This window comes from Corythoichthys intestinalis, chromosome 20 (assembly GCF_030265065.1).
Source record: "Corythoichthys intestinalis isolate RoL2023-P3 chromosome 20, ASM3026506v1, whole genome shotgun sequence".
NCBI lineage: Eukaryota > Metazoa > Chordata > Actinopteri > Syngnathiformes > Syngnathidae > Corythoichthys > Corythoichthys intestinalis.
In genome coordinates this window covers 503,228-518,791 of record NC_080414.1, presented here as the reverse complement: position 1 = coordinate 518,791, position 15,564 = coordinate 503,228, and the positions used below count along the sequence as shown (strand labels likewise).

At 48.6% G+C, this 15,564-nt stretch overlaps 2 protein-coding genes across 2 annotated transcripts; one reads left to right on the top strand and one right to left on the bottom strand.

Annotated features, from left to right (window-relative positions):
* The first annotated feature begins 1,127 nt into the window (after window positions 1–1,127).
* LOC130908388 (probable cationic amino acid transporter) lies at window positions 1,128–9,281 on the top strand. The gene is made up of 8 exons (XM_057823775.1): window positions 1,128–1,185; window positions 4,106–4,731; window positions 4,790–5,016; window positions 5,269–5,415; window positions 5,480–5,688; window positions 5,753–5,973; window positions 7,955–8,425; window positions 8,758–9,281. Exons 2-8 carry the CDS (start codon window positions 4,230–4,232, stop codon window positions 9,096–9,098), a joined length of 2,118 nt encoding a protein of 705 aa, XP_057679758.1. The 5' UTR covers window positions 1,128–1,185; window positions 4,106–4,229; the 3' UTR covers window positions 9,099–9,281.
* A 2,224-nt stretch (window positions 9,282–11,505) lies between these two features.
* Window positions 11,506–15,421, bottom strand: LOC130908536 (claudin-11-like). The gene is made up of 5 exons (XM_057824056.1): window positions 15,011–15,421; window positions 12,690–12,776; window positions 12,231–12,549; window positions 11,992–12,156; window positions 11,506–11,925 (listed from the first exon to the last, which is right to left on the bottom strand). The coding sequence occupies exons 1-5, from the start codon at window positions 15,023–15,025 to the stop codon at window positions 11,651–11,653; spliced, it is 861 nt and encodes a 286-aa protein (XP_057680039.1). The 5' UTR covers window positions 15,026–15,421; the 3' UTR covers window positions 11,506–11,650.
* Between the last annotated feature and the right edge of the window lie 143 nt (window positions 15,422–15,564).

The following is a 15,564-nucleotide window of genomic DNA, read 5'->3' as shown; positions in this document are numbered from 1 at the left end:
TACTAGTACATTGATGCATACAAACATGCATCCATACATACATACATACATAACTACATCCATCCATACATATCATACAGCCATCAATACATACATACATACAAAAATTTCTGGCGGCGCAACTGGAGAAAATACTGAATTACTTGTTTTAAAGCAAGCACTTTGGCCCTTCAGTCATTTTTTTCTTAGATACTTGCACCTTTACTGGTCATTTTTTGCCTCTGTATCTGTACTTAGGTTAAAAAAAAAGTGAGTACCCACATTTCAAACCCATCCATTTGACTAAAAACCTGATTGGCCCGTAATTACAAATAAAGACCTATTTCATGATGCGACAATTAAATTTTCAAATGGAATGATCTGAACATTTGCCCCGTGTGAAGCCCTTTTCCAAACAGCTGCAGCTTCAGGTTGTTTTTTGGAATTTCAAGTAGGTGCTCATCTGTTGTCCATCAACTTTAGGAATGCTCACGGAAACCTTTGGCAGAAATGGCTTTTGGCGATACGATATGCTCGCGGACTACAGTAAGACTTTAGACCGCGAAAAGGAACGAGAAGAAAAGAAATCTCACCGAAATGACATTTGTATTTACCAGACCGTTTCTAAAGTCAAAATACGATTGGTTTGGATCCCATTCATTGAAACCGAGAGGACCGACTCGCGGTTCGGCACGCGTCGGCTCATTCGCCTTCTCCCGGTCAAAAGGGATCGGACGTCGGACATTTATTACGGCCAATGAGTCGGCAAAAACCAATAAATGTTCTTTAAAACAAATGAATTTGACAGAAAGAAGTTTAGTGTAAAAATGCTCGACTGTGAGAACCCCGCCAAGCGTTTTGCGCTATACTATCTTGTCATCTGACACTCGGGATCCGATAACCGGCAGAACACGACGACACGTCGCCACGACTTCGCGTTCAGACGACAAGCGACCTCTGACTTTCGGGTGTCACGTACGACATCGTCGGGCGAGTGACTTCATGTTCCAAAAGTAGGCCTCCGATAGAGTTTGATCACAGGCAAGTTGTATTTTCGCTCGATCCGGACTTGAAAGTTGATCGGTGCTCTTCATCAATATTTCAGAGAGGAGTCTCGCTCGGCCGACCGCCGGAGAAAAAGAGACATTTTCTTGACCTTCTCGTCAATTCTGCCTTCGATTCCAGCAAGCGAGCGCACATCAGCAGGTAAAAACGACTTCTTTAAATTGTACTAAATGGCAGCGTGCAAATCCTTCTGGTTGTTTCGATAGAGGAAAAAGTCTACACACCCATGCCTGCCTGTTCAAATGCTTGTTTTTGATGATTTGAAAAAGACTTTTTCTGTCTTTTTTTTCCAACCATTTGCGACAACATGACATGACATCATTGCCTAGCACTAATTGATCGTTGTTATTTTATATACAGTGCCTTGCAAAAGTATTCGGCCCCCTTGAATCTTGCAACGTTTCGCCACATTTCAGGCTTCAAACATGAAGATATGAAATTGAATTTTTTTGTCAAGAATCAACAACAAGTGGGACACAATCGTGAAGTGGAACAACATTTATTGGATAATTTCAACTTTTTTAACAAATCAAAAACTGAAAAGTGGGGCGTGCAATATTATTCGGCCCCTTTACTTTCAGTGCAGCAAACTCACTCCAGAAGTTCAGTGAGGATCTCTGAATGATCCAATGTTGTCCTAAATGACCGATGATGATAAATAGAATCCAACTGTGTGTAATCAAGTCTCCGTATAAATGCACCTGCTCTGTGATAGTCTCAGGGTTCTGTTGAAAGTGCAGAGAGCATTATGAAAACCAAGGAACACACCAGGCAGGTCCGAGATACTGTTGTGGAGAGGTTTAAAGCCGGATTTGGATTTCCCAAGCTTTAAACATCTCAAGGAGCACTGTGCAAGCCATCATATTGAAATGGAAGGAGCATCAGACCGCTGCAAATCTACCAAGACCCGGCCGTCCTTCCAAACTTTCTTCTCAAACAAGGAGAAAACTGATCAGAGATGCAGCCAAGAGGCCCATGATCACTCTGGATGAACTGCAGAGATCTACAGCTGAGATGGGAGAGTCTGTCCATAGGACAACAATCAGTCGTACACTGCACAAATCTGGCCTTTATGGAAGAGTGGCAAGAAGAAAGCCATTTTTCAAAGATATCCATAAAAAGTCTCCTTTAAAGTTTGCCACAAGCCACCTGGGAGACACACCAAACATGTGGAAGAAGGTGCTCTGGTCAGATGAAACCAAAATGGAACACACCAATTTGGCCACAATGCAAAACGATATGTTTGGCGTAAAAGCAACACAGCTCATCACCCTGAACACACCATCCCCACTGTCAAACATGGTGGTGGCAGCATCATGGTTTGGGCCTGCTTTTCTTCAGCAGGGACAGGGAAGATGGTTCAAATTGACGGGAAAATGGATGCAGCCAAATACAGGAACATTCTGGAAGAAAACCTGTTGGTATTTGCACAAGACCTGAGACTGGGACGGAGATTTATCTTCCAACAGGACAATGATCCAAAACAAAGCCAAATCTACAATGGAATGGTTAAAAAATAAACATATCCAGGTGTTAGAATGGCCAAGTCAAAGTCCAGACCTGAATCCAATGGAGAATCTGTGGAAAGAGCTGAAGACTGCTGTTCACAAACACTCTCCATCCAACCTCACTGAGCTCGAGCTGTTTTGCAAGGAAGAATGTCAGTCTCTCGATGTGCAAAACTGATAGAAGCATACCCCAAGCGACTTGCAGCTGTAATTGGAGCAAAAGGTGGCGCTACAAAGTATTAACGCAAGGGGGCCGAATAATATTGCACGCCCCACTTTTCAGTTTTTTATTTGTTAAAAATGTTGAAATTATCCAATACATTTTGTTCCACTTCACGATTGTGTCCCACTTGTTGTTGATTCTTGACAAAAAATTCAAATGTTATATCTTTATGTTTGAAGCCTGAAATGTGGCGAAAGGTTGCAAGGTTCAAGGGGGCCGAATACTTTTGCAAGGCACTGTATTTAAGTGCAATTTGTAAAAAAAAAAAAGTATTTATAAAATCACGAAAAAAATAGGAAAGCTCTATACCCCTTTCAAAAATCCTTCAATAAGACTTAAGATTCAAGACAAACAAATATTACTCTTTGTTTAAAAAAAACCAGACAAAATCATTAGACAAAATACGGATACATTTTATAAATAAAAATGAATGATTCATATTGAAGGAATCTGACCCTTTAGCCAGACTGCTGGAATCTCGCCAGCCAAACCGCCAAAACTCCGCACGTTCACCGTAGTCTTAACCCCTTGTACTGACTTCATTTTGAAAGCTGGAAAAAGGCTTCAAAGCACAAGTTGACAATTCATTCAGGTCAACAGCGATCGAAAGGCAAGGCGAAACAGAAACAGACTCGGGCGAGGGAGGCAGACCCGTTCCAAGGTCGTCACCATATCACAAGTCAACAAAAGGTTCCCGAGAAAAAAAGACAACAAGTAGTTAAAAATTCAGTCTTTTTGAAGGCGCTCGTGGGGCGGGCCGTGGGCAGAAGAAGGCTGTGCTTGGACGTTGTTTGGGATTATTGTCTGTTTGTGAATTGGACAGGAGGATTTGGGAGTTACTGTTGTTAGGGCAACAAGGGTTGTGGATTTTGCCACCTCAGCGTCAAAAGGGGGTCTTGGAATCTTATCAGACGTGTTATCAGTTGGATATCGGGCATTCTCCGGTGTTCCTTGTGTTGGGACAGGACATCCTGCCATTTGTTCTGGACTGTCCAGGAGTAGTGATTGCGAGAGTTGGTGGTGCAGATATAGGCTTTTCAGCGTCAATCTTGCTCAGTCAGTTGCATGACGCACATGTTGGGCTTCCTTGATAAAAGGGCGTCATGTATCTCTTATGCCCTATAGTCTGCTTGTTTTCCTTAAACTATGGTGTAAGTGCTACTTATTTTATATATTATATATACAAACCGTAAATCAGAGAAACGATAGTATTCCCAGATTGATTATATTAAGCGTAATACAGTCGATCGATGAATACGAGCAAAGATACTATTGCCTTCTATACTCTTGACCCCTTCCTTTCTGTTGATGTTCTACAGTTCTTTTTCAGAATCCACATTTGGTCAAGTCCAGGTCTCGCGTTTTTTCCGGTGCGCCTCGCCGCCATAGGATGGCGTCGTCGAGCGAGTGAGCGGGTCGCCCTCGACCCCCCGGCTTCTACCCCGAGCCCGGCCATGTGGCGCCAGGCGTCCCTGGCCGACGCCTGGTACGGCGCGCGCTCGCGGCTCCTGCGCACCAAGCCGGCTGGGGCCCGCCGCGAACGGGACCCGGAGGCCGGGCTGGCCAAGGTGCTGACCGCCCTGGACCTAGTGTCGCTGGGGGCGGGCAGCTGCGCGGGGACCGGCATGTACGTGGTGGCCGGGCTGGTGGCCAAGACCGTGGCCGGCCCGGGCGTGGTCCTGTCCTTCGCCGTGGCCGCCGCCGCCTCCGTCCTGTCGGGCGTGTGCTACGCCGAATTGGGCGTGCGCGTGCCCGAGACGGCCGGTTCGGCGTACGCGTACAGCTACGTGACGGTGGGCGAGTTCGCGGCCTTTCTCATCGGCTGGAACCTCGTCCTGGAGTACCTGATCGGCACGGCCGCCGGGGCCTCGGCCCTCAGCGCCACCTTCGACTCGCTGGCCAACGGCAGCGTCAGCCGCTACGCCGCCGCGCACCTCGGCACGCTCGGGGGACTCGGTGGGTATTTCTCCTGGCCGACGCCCAACCCCGGCGTGATGTCAGACTCCTGTCGCAGGCCGAGGCGAAGTGGCCTCCCCCGACCCGCTGGCCGCGCTCATCGTCCTGCTGGTGGCGCTGATCGTGGCCCTCGGCGCGCGCAACTCGGTGACCCTCAACAACGTCCTCAACACCGTCAACGCGGCGGTCTGGGCCTTCGTGGTCCTGGCCGGGCTTTTCTTCGTCTCGGCTGAAAACTGGGGTATCGGCGGCGGCGGCGGCTTTCTGCCCTACGGCTGGTCAGGGGTGAGTCCCGCCAATTGACGACTACCTAATCTTTATCGTGCGCTACTTTTGTCCTCGAGACAAGCGAGCGACCCGTCGGGGCTCAGCCGAAATCTGAAAATGCAGAGATTTACTGAGCGTGTGCTAGAATCGATGCGAGACAGACAAAAACTGAAACATAGTCTTTTGGGAACGGGGTCCCGGACGTATCTCGGACCCGAGCCGGAATTCCGCAATAAAAGCAAAATCCAAAACTGACTTTTTGTCTGTCAGGTGATGCAGGGGGCGGCGACCTGTTTCTACGCCTTTATCGGCTTCGACATCATCGCCACCACCGGAGAGGAGGCCCAGGACCCCGCCGCCTCCATCCCGTACGCCATCGCCGCCTCGCTGGCGGCGTGTCTCGGCGCCTACGTGTCGGTCGGTAAACATCGGTGCGAAAACGGCCGTCCCGAGCCGAGCCGAACGCTTTGGGTCCGTTCAGGTGAGCGCCGTCCTGACCCTGTCGGTCCCGTACCGGCGGATCGACGGCTCGGCGCCTCTGATGGGGATGTTCGCGGCGCACGACTTCCCGTTGGGCGAGTACACGGCGGCGGCGGGCTCGGTGGCCGGCCTGAGCGTCTCTCTGCTGGGCTCGTTCTTCCCCATGCCGCGCATCCTCTACGCCATGGCCGACGACGGACTCTTGTTCAGGTCGACACCGCGGCGCGAGCGAGCGAGCGAGCGAAGACGGCGCTAACCGCCCCGCTTCCCGCAGGTGGCTGTCCCGCGTGTCGGAGAGGACGCGCACGCCCGTGGCAGCTTGCGCGCTTTCCGGCGTTTCGGCCTCCGTCCTGGCGCTGCTGGTGAGCCTGCGCGACCTGATCGAGATGATGTCGATCGGCACGTTGCTGGCCTACACGCTGGTCAGCGTTTGCGTACTGCTGCTGCGCTACCGACCGGACGACCCCGCGGAGGAGGACTCGGCCGACCTCGACCGTAGGTTCCTTGTCGTCCCATTTCGTCGTGAGCCGCTCTCAGTTTTGAAGCAGAGTCATCAGTAAAGGAAACCTTTGTGAGCCCGAGTTTGCCGCCAAGGTCTGAGCGCGCTCCAATTTTGTGTTTGAAAATGTTCTTGCTTCAAGGCCGGCTTGGTGTGGCCATTTGTTTCCGAACACGCACATACTTATCTTCCATTTTTTCATGCATCCGCTGACCTCCAGCCCCAGATTTTTAGCAATCTCCTTCCACGAATTGCTTGCCGTTAAGCAATCTCTAAGATGTCTTGGCAAGACATCGTAGAGGTTGTCGTACTTGCGGACCTCTTTGACGATACGCTCGTCGGCTTGGTCCATTTTTGAGTGTAGCACAACAACGGTTGAAAATGGCGGTGATTTCGCACTGAACCAGAAATGACCGTCCGAGCGGACCAATCACAGTCCATTTGTGTCACGTCACCACGCGTCGATTTTGTGGAGGTGGACGTCAGGCTATGGCGAAGGGTGGTAAATCGGGTCGGCCTTGACGGCGTAACTCAGCCTTAACGCTGTAAATCAACTCGTGCACGCGGGTCTCTTGTGTGAGTAACGTCTCTCCCGACGCCTTCAGGAGAGCGCGCGCTGGCAATAAGAGCCGCAGGCCTGGGAAATTGACCTAGCAGTTAGCGCGCGTGGGTTCCAATCCTGAGCTGGACGGATCGAGTCCTGCGGCATAAATCCGCGCAGACCAATTGCACTCAATCACTGCCATTGACAGCAATGGGCGTCCAATCGGGTTCATTTGTGCCGGATTCTGCCGGAACAAGATCCCACACCTCTCGATTTTGGCCTCCCTGTGTTCCGTGACTTATTTGGGCGCATCTGGCACGTTTTTAAAAAATGTATTGTAATAGCCCAAAATGAGGGGAAAGTAGGAGAGGAATCGTTGATGGCTTTCTCCACTTTATTGCGGCAACAAGAAAACAATGAGCAAAATAACAGTGGACTGCTGCCAACTTTTGCTTCTCACCCACATCTGGTGAGCAAGCAGCCAGGATCAGATGGCATTTCAACCTGCCAAAAAGACAGTTGCATTTACTGTCTTTTTTTTCAAAAAGAAGGAAAATGGTTCAAAACGGGTCAGAAAAGCAATGAGGGCAGTTGCAGCAATCATGCTAACGGGCAGGAACCGGGTGCAGCAGGAGGCTAGCGCCGCAGCAGCTGGCCAGGTTCACGGCCGGCCGGCCGGCCAGCCGAGCCGGGGCAGGAGGCCGCTACCGTGGCAGCGGCCGGTCAGGTTCAGTGCCACCCGGAGTGAGGGCCGGCTACAGCGCTAGCAGTCAGCCAGGTGGAGCGCCAACAACCAGAGCAACAGGTCCTTATGGGAAATTCGGGTTTGGGCAGCACAATTTGTAAGGCGGTGGGAACTTTGGTGCCATAGAAGACGGGGGGATGAAACTCAGAAAAGAATGCTTTTGTGTGTTATTTATTGTAATCCCAGATTTTTCTGTTTTGTTTTACATGTTAGACGGTACTTTTCTGGAAGTCCCACCTGTGGTTATGTAGGCAATGGCCCGTCCTGTGCACTTTATAGCCTAAATAATTGTAAATTGTTGTCATAACATTTATACCATGGATATTATTTGAAATTGAGGCTTGTAAATTCCACAGCATAGCAAGTGGGCATTTGCGTGTTGTTTTCTGTCTCGTCATCCCTGCGCTGTCGTATGTACTTAGTGTTCCGGCACCTTACGATATACAAATTGAGCACTCATTAGGAAGGGAAAGGGTCGGAAGCAGTCGTCGCTTAAACTACATCGTTCGACAGCGGCCGTCCCAGTTCAAATGCATTTCATGGCAGCGAATGAGTTCATTATTAAATCATTCAAATTGAAAAAATATGATCCAACTCAATCTCCAGAAAGCCGTTAGTTGAGGTGCTCGCATCTCAAGGCACGGCCACTTATTGACGGATTTTTAGATGGAAACGCTCTTCTGTGTAGACTCCTCCGTGGCCGATTCGGCCGAAGGCAAAGACGAGGCGCCGGATTTCCACGAGGGCCCTGCGTCGCTGCCGGAAAGGCTTCTGGGAGCCCGCTACCGGAGCCTGCGGGCGCGTCTGGGCGTCCCCCCGCCCTCCGCCCGGCCCACGGACCGCAGCGCTCGCACGGCCGCGCGCTGCACGCTGGCCTTCTTCGCGCTCTCCTTCGCACTCTGGGGCGCCGTCATCCTGGGCCCGGAGCGGGACGCCGGCGCCGCCGCCGTCGCCCGGGGCACGACGGCGGCGCTGTCGGCGGTAGGTCTGGCGGCGCTCCTCTTGACGCTGCTGCGGCAGCCGCAGAGCGGCCGGCGCTTGGCCTACGCGGCGCCGTGCGTGCCCTTCGTTCCGGCTGCCGCCATCTTGGTCAACAGCTACCTCATGCTGAAGTTGGCGCCGCTCACGTGGGCCCGATTCGCCGTCTGGTGCGCACTAGGTAACGATCTTGGCGTTCGGGAGTGGACCGGGAACCGTGGGGGTGTCCAAACGTTTGTCTCCGTGGGCCACTTTCAGGAAAATAAAAGGATGGAATCCTCCCACTATCAATTGTGAAACAGAAACAAAAGATGTTTCGACTCTGGTTAATGGAATAGCTCCATCTAGTGTTAAAGCTGAGAAATGCAACAGAATGTAGGCTGAATTGAAGCTTCTCGCACAGGCCATATTGAGCGATTTGCCGCCGTTGGCCGGCGGGCCGTCGTCTGGACACCCCTAGTTTACCGGTTGCGTGGCGTTTTTTTTGACCGCATTTGTTTTTGCGGCGTGAAGGCCTGCTGATCTACGGGTGCTACGGCGTGTGGCACAGCTCGCTGGAGGTGAACGCCCGCCAAGAGGAGGCCCGCGCCAGCTCCTACCGACGCTTCGACGACCACCTGGACGACGGCGACGACTCCGGCTACCAGAACCGCACGTACGAGCGGGACGACGACGACGACGACTCCGGTTCCCAGAAGAGCGCGTACGAGAGGAACGACGCTTACGACCATGACTCCGGCTACCAGAACCGCGCGTACGAGAGGAACGACGCTTACGACCATGACTTTGGATACCAGAGAGGAGGAGGGAACCGTGAGAGCGACGACTGCGACAATGACCAACGGGGCTACTGAAAATGCAAAAAGGAGTTGAGCGGCTGAGGCGTGACCAACGCCTATTAAGGTCAACTTGAAATAATGACCATTCAACGCACAACCGAGTTGAAATGATTTTAGCCTTTTGGGTTTTACTTTTAAGACTTTTTGGTTGGGTTTGAAGAGCTTTGATGTTTGTGTGGATGTGTCCAATGTTGAAGAATAAACACCACGTCAAAAGTTGATTTCTTTTGTGTACTAGGAAGCCCATTCCAGCCACAAGAAAAAAATGAACCCCCCCCCCCCCCCAACACAACAAGAAGCCCATTTCTGCCACTGGATTTTGAAATTTTTTTCAGTTGCTGCTGGTCCCTTTTTCCGCCAGTGGAGAAAGAGTAAAAAAAAAAATTTTTTTTAAAAACGTAATTTTTGTTTTTCAGCGAGTACAACATGTTCGTTCCATCTGTAGCCGTGTTGCTTTCCAAACGCCCTTGTCACTTGAACTTCATCAGTCTTATTTCATCTCCTCCATAATTTGTTCTCTCCAGGGTCATTTTTCTATCATGAGATTCTATTGTGAGAAACAACTAGAATTTCACAGTTAGTGAAGCACTTCTCTGATTTCCAACCGTAGTGCAACACGGCACCTCTACGCAGCGGTTGGGTGAATAAAACTACGATACGATTCACATCATTTCATCAAGAAAAAGTATACGATACATTCACAAGGTCGCTTTTGAGTGCAGCGTCTATTCAGTGGTATGAAAAAGTATTCAAACCTTATGGAATTTCTAACATATCTGCATAAAATCACCGTCAAATGTGAGCCGATCTTTGTCAAACTCATGCAGATGTAAAAACAGTCTCTGCTTTAACTAAAACCACCCAAACATTTATAGGTTTTCATATTTTAATTAGGGTAGCATGCAAACAATACCAGAAAGGGGAAAATAATAAGTGAATCCTCTGCCTAAGGAGACTATGAAACCAATTTTTACCAAACAATTTAAATTAGGTGTGTGCCCAATCACTGATGAGTGGTTTAAAGCTCCCCTGCCCACTATAAAACACACAGCTGGTAAGAAATGAGAAGCATTGTCTGATGTGCATCGTGGCTCGGTCAAAAGAGCTGTCTGAAGGCCTGCGATCAAGGATTGTATAAAGCTGGTAAAGGATTCAAAACCATCTCTAAAAGTCTGGATGTTCATCAATTGACAGTAAGAGAAGTTGTCTACAAATGGAGAGTTTGGCACTGTTGCTTCTCGCCCAAGCAGTGGCCGTCCACCAAAGATGATGCCAAGAGTTCAGCGCAGAATTCTCAGAGAGGGGGGAAAAAAGAACCCGAGAGTGTCTGCTAAAGACTGACAGAAATCACTGGCACAGTCCAATATCTCATATGGCCAAGACTGGTGTTCATGGGAGGACTCCACGGAGGAAGCCGCTGCGCTCTGAAAAAACATTGTTGCCCGTTTAAGGTTCGCAAAAAGGCGATTGTACACAAGCAAAGTTAAATTGTTCTGGTGTAACCCACAATGTCATGTGCGGAGGAAAAACTGAACAGCTCACCAACATCAACACCTCATCCACACCGGGAAACATGGTGGCGGGAGCACCATGATTTGGGGCTGTTTTACCGCCTCAGGGCCCGGACAACTTGCAATCATTCATGGAAGAATGAATTCAAAAGGACGTTTTGCAGGAAAATCTGAGGCCGTCTGTCAGACAGTTGAAGCTAAAAAGAGGATGGACAATGATCCAAAACACGAATAAACTTCAGAAGAACAAAATACACATTCTGGAGTGGCCAAGTCAAAGTCCAAACTTGAACCCCATTGAAATGCTGTAACGTGACCTAAAGACAGCGATTCATCCCAGGAATCTGAATGAACTACAGCAGTTTTGGAGACAAGATTAGTCCTGATGGATGTGTCAGACTGATCTGCAGCTACAGGAAGCGTCTGGTTGAAGTTATTGTTGCCAAAGGGGGTGTCACAAAATATTAAATGTGATGGTTCACTGATTATTTTTTCCCCTTTCTGCCAGTGTTTGCATACTATCCTCATTAAAATATGAAAAGCTAAGAATGTTTGGGTAGTTTTAGTTAAAGCAGACTGTTTTTTCATCTGTTTGATTTTGACAAAGATCAGACGACATTTGATGTTGATTTTATGCAGAAATGTGAGAAATTCCAAAAGGTTCAGATACTTTTTCATACCACTGTATGTGGGCTAGAGCCTACGAGTAGCTTAGCTTGTGCGTAAAGACCCAGAGTTTGTTTTTACCTCTGAGAGATTTTTTTTCCCCCATTGGCAGAAAAAGGCACCAGCAAGATTAAAAAAATCTCCTTGTGGATATGGGCTAGCTATTTTGTTGAAGAAAAAAATAGATGGTTTTTGGGCGAGAATGGGCTTCCATTTTTGTGCAGGTCCGCCCATGCGTTGACTTTTCCAAAAGATCTCATTGATGTGAAAATCAAAGTGGTGAAAATATATTGTGCATCAGGTTGGATTTTATTTTTTAGAGGGATGCACTTCCACAGATTGGAATGACTCTTCAAAATGGCCGCCAATTAAAAACACACAAGGGCAACCTCACACGTTGGCACGCTTGGCGTAGTTGGCCGGCGGGGGCTCCGCCGTCACCACTTCTTCACCTGCCGCTCGCCGCCTGGAGTAGAGGAAGCTCTCCCGTCCGAAAGCGCCCGGAGGGTATCCTTCACCGCGGCCGCACAGGACCGCCACACCCCCCAGGAAGCACAGCGCCACGCCCGCCCAGCCCGAGTAGAGCGACGGGCCGAAGGACACGATCCCCTCGCGCCGGTGGACGCCCACAGGGAACCACACGGTGGACACCAGGCCCGACGTCGCTGCGAAGCAGATAAAAGTTCAAACCTGGCCGGCCTAGGCCAAAAATGCGGCGCGCGTCCCTTTACCCGTAAGCAGGAGGAGGACGCCGCCCACCAGCGCCCGCCTCTTCCTGTTGACGGGCGAGTCGTGAGGGAGACGCACGCAGGGAGCGGACGAGAGCGCCAACAACAAGGCGGGAAGTCCCAGCAGGCACGCGCACAACATAAGGGCGCGCGACCCCAGCACGTGTGCTGAAATAGGAAATGGCAAAGAAATTCAAAAATGCGACTTATAGTCCGGAAAATACGGCTTCGAGTAAAACCACCTGGCAGATCGACGACGTGATCGAGGGCGGCGCAACGGTAGAGCGCGGGCCCGACCACGCAATCGGCCCAGAGTCCCCTGGCGCCCAGTTCGTCCATCCTGACGCACGCCAGAGCGCCGTAATCGCACGTGCGCACCCAGTCGTTGGTCGCCGTGGCGACGACGACGCACAGCCAACCCGCCAAACTCCACAATGTGCCGCACGCCGAACGGCACCCCCGAGCGGGCGTCTCCGCCATCGAATGCGTTGGGTTATATATAGTCTTCTTCTCAAATACCTGAGGAGAGTTGCGCGGCGGCGCCGGAATGCAATGTGCTGACTTTCGCAGGGTTCGCCGCCCATAAAAAAAAGGGCAAATAGTCACGTGACCGCGGCCGAGTTAAAGTGAAGCAGATGTGCGGCCAAACGTGAGCAAAAAATATCAAAAATGTCTCCAACAAAATTGGGGAAAGAATTCACCTGCGTGCGTCCGTGACGCCTCCCGCCGGACGGAGTCGGAACTGCGAGAGGGCCGTTCCGAGTCATCAAATGAAGTAAGGTGTTTTTCTTCAAAGGACATTTTTGAAATGATTATGTATCGTGAGGTGTTTAGAAAAAGAAATTTAAACAAACAAGTATATCCTACTGTATGCATTTTTAAAAAATGACACGTGTACAGTGATCCCTCACTACTTTGCACCCTCAGTCCATCGCGGATATTTTTGGCCACTTTATCAGGTACACCATGCTAGTAACGGGTTGGACCCCCTTTTGCCTTCAGAACTGCCTCAATTCTCGGTGGCATAGATTCAACAAGGTTCCTCAGAGAGTTTGCTCCATATTGACATGATGGCAGTTGTTGCAGATTTGTCGGCTGCACATCCATGATGCCAAGCTCCCGTTCCACCACATCCCAAAGATGCTCTATTGGATTGAGATCTGGTGACTGTGGAGGCCATTTGAGTACAGTCAACTCATTGTCATGTTCAAGAACCCAGTCTGAGATGATTCCAGCTTTATGACATGGCGCATTATCCTGCATCAGAAGTTGGGTACATTGTGGTCATAAAGGGATGGACATGGTCGTAAACAACAATACTCAGGTAGGCTGTGGCGTTCCAACGATGCTCAATTGGTACCAAGGGGCCCAAAGAGTGCCAAGAAAATATTCCCCACACCACCGTTGATACAAGGCTAGGATGGATCCAGCTTTCATGTTGCTGACACCAAATTCTGACCCTACCATCCGCATGTCGCAGCAGAAATCGAGACTCATCAGACCAGGCAACGTTTTTCCAATCTTCTATTGTCCAATTTCAATGAGCTTGTGCAAATTGTAGCCTCAGTTTCCTGTTCTTAGCTGAAAGTAGAGGCACGCGGCGTGGTCTTCTGCCGCTGTAGCCCATCTGCCTCAAAGTTTGACGTACTGTGCGTTCAGAGATGCTCTTCTGCCTACCTTGGTTGTAACGGGTGGTTATTTGAGTCACTGTTGCCTTTCTAGCAGCTCCAACCAGTCTGGCCATTCTCCTCTGACCTCTGGCATCAACAAGGCATTTCCGCCCACAGAACTGCCGCTCACTGGATATTTTTTCTTTTTCGGACCATTCTCTGTAAACCCTAGAGATGGTTGTGCGTGAAAATCCCAGTAGATCAGCAGTTTCTGAAATACTTAGACCAGCCCTTCTGGCACCAACAACCATGCCACGTTCAAAGTCACTCAAATCGCCTTTCTTCCCCATACTAATGAAATTAAGAGTTAACGAGCAGTTGGACAGGTGTACCTAATAAAGTGGCCGGTGAGTGTGTGTGTGTGTGTATATACACACACACGTAAAAATGATTTTCTTTCATATTTAGTGGAAAACACAGACAAGGCTGAAAAAGCAGTTTCTGCTCTTGCAATCCCTCTTTAAAATTAGCAGCTGTGTTTTAAGCCAAAACAACTTGTGTTCGACAGAACAATATGCTACCATAGCAGATTCATGGTGCATTAAGCCCCAGAACTATTTTTCGTTTGTCCGTTTTACCCTGAAGACCCCCGTTTATAGACACTGCGCAGCCGCTTTTGTTTTAACCCAGCCATAATCAAGCAAAGTAATTAAATTCATTATTGGAAATGTCTTTTTTTGCTTAGAATAACTGATGTCTAATATTTTGTTTAAAAAAAGCGACCTTATAAAATTATTCACTCGCATATTTTTATATAACTATTTTTAAAATATATTATAACTTTTAAACAAATGATGTAACAATGACAAAAATACTGTCTGTAAGTAAATCACGGATATCTCTCACGTAATTGTATTTTTTCGTTACTGTCGCATTTCCCCCAATATTTTAGATGATAAATAATTGATCCAAACAAAGAAAAATGGAAAAAATAAATAAACGTTATAGGAGCCGTCCTTGTCACATTACAGTGTTTCACCCATAAAATCCCCAAAAAGTCCGGCCGTGGCCAATCACAGCTGTGTCTTGACACTCCGTGAGACATGCTATATGAGTTTTTGGATCGAAACGAGGTAAGTGTGCGATAATATCTTGTTAAAATCATGGCGTCTTTAATTATGCTCCGTCATGCTCTTACCTCCAGTTAGGGTTTTTCTGTTCCAGTTTTTTTTTTAAATGCCCTTCCCCCAGAAAACAGAGATTTTCAGCTTTCTAATGATATATCACACATGCATTTTGGACAATTTTGAAATTTGGCCAAATTGGGGGTCTCAGGGCGGAAGTCACCTGAGTGTTTGCTTGGAATTGTTAAGCATACAGTTAACATTTATGCTTTTCTAATAGCTAGTCACCTGATAGGATAACATCTGTCTTCCCTTTGTCCTGGGCCATGTGGTCTATGTATTCTATTCTATGTTTTCTGTTTCTTTCCTGACTCCTTCCATCCTGTTGTTTGCCCCTGAATAAATAAGGTTGCTATCACAGCAGCCGGGGGAGCAGCTACCAACCTCCACAAAAGCTACATCGACTTCCTGCGTCTTCTTTTTAGCATAGCTAGGTGTACGTAAACCTAGCTTCAAATCTAACGATTGAACACACCATTTTTTCCCTGGAATGTAAATAAGCTCCGCCTCTACTTTGCGGATTTTCCTGTTTTCGCTGCGGGGGTTGTACCCCATTAACCGTAAAAAACAAGGGATCACTGTAATACATTTCCCCCAAAAATACAATGTATAGTAAGATGTTTTTTTTACTTTCCAAAATACGGCCAAAAAAAAAAAACACCTCCCATTTTTAAAAAATGGATGGTAACCACCCCCCCCCCCCAAAATTAACGTGTAGTTTTTTTTTTTTTTTTTTAAGACAACAAAAATGATATACACAGGGTCATAAGGCGTTTGTTTAA

Coding starts and splice junctions, on each gene's coding strand:
- LOC130908388 (XM_057823775.1), top strand. CDS start 4,230: ATGTGGCGCCAGGCGTCCCTGGCCGACGCCTGGTACGGCGCGCGCTCG. Junction 5,689..5,752: donor GACGACGGACTCTTGTTCAG/GTCGACACCGCG, acceptor CGCTTCCCGCAG/GTGGCTGTCCCGCGTGTCGG. Junction 5,974..7,954: donor GGACTCGGCCGACCTCGACC/GTAGGTTCCTTG, acceptor TCTTCTGTGTAG/ACTCCTCCGTGGCCGATTCG.
- LOC130908536 (XM_057824056.1), bottom strand. Junction 12,157..12,230: donor TCACGTCGTCGATCTGCCAG/GTGGTTTTACTC, acceptor TTCCTATTTCAG/CACACGTGCTGGGGTCGCGC. Junction 11,926..11,991: donor CGTCCTCCTCCTGCTTACGG/GTAAAGGGACGC, acceptor TCTGCTTCGCAG/CGACGTCGGGCCTGGTGTCC.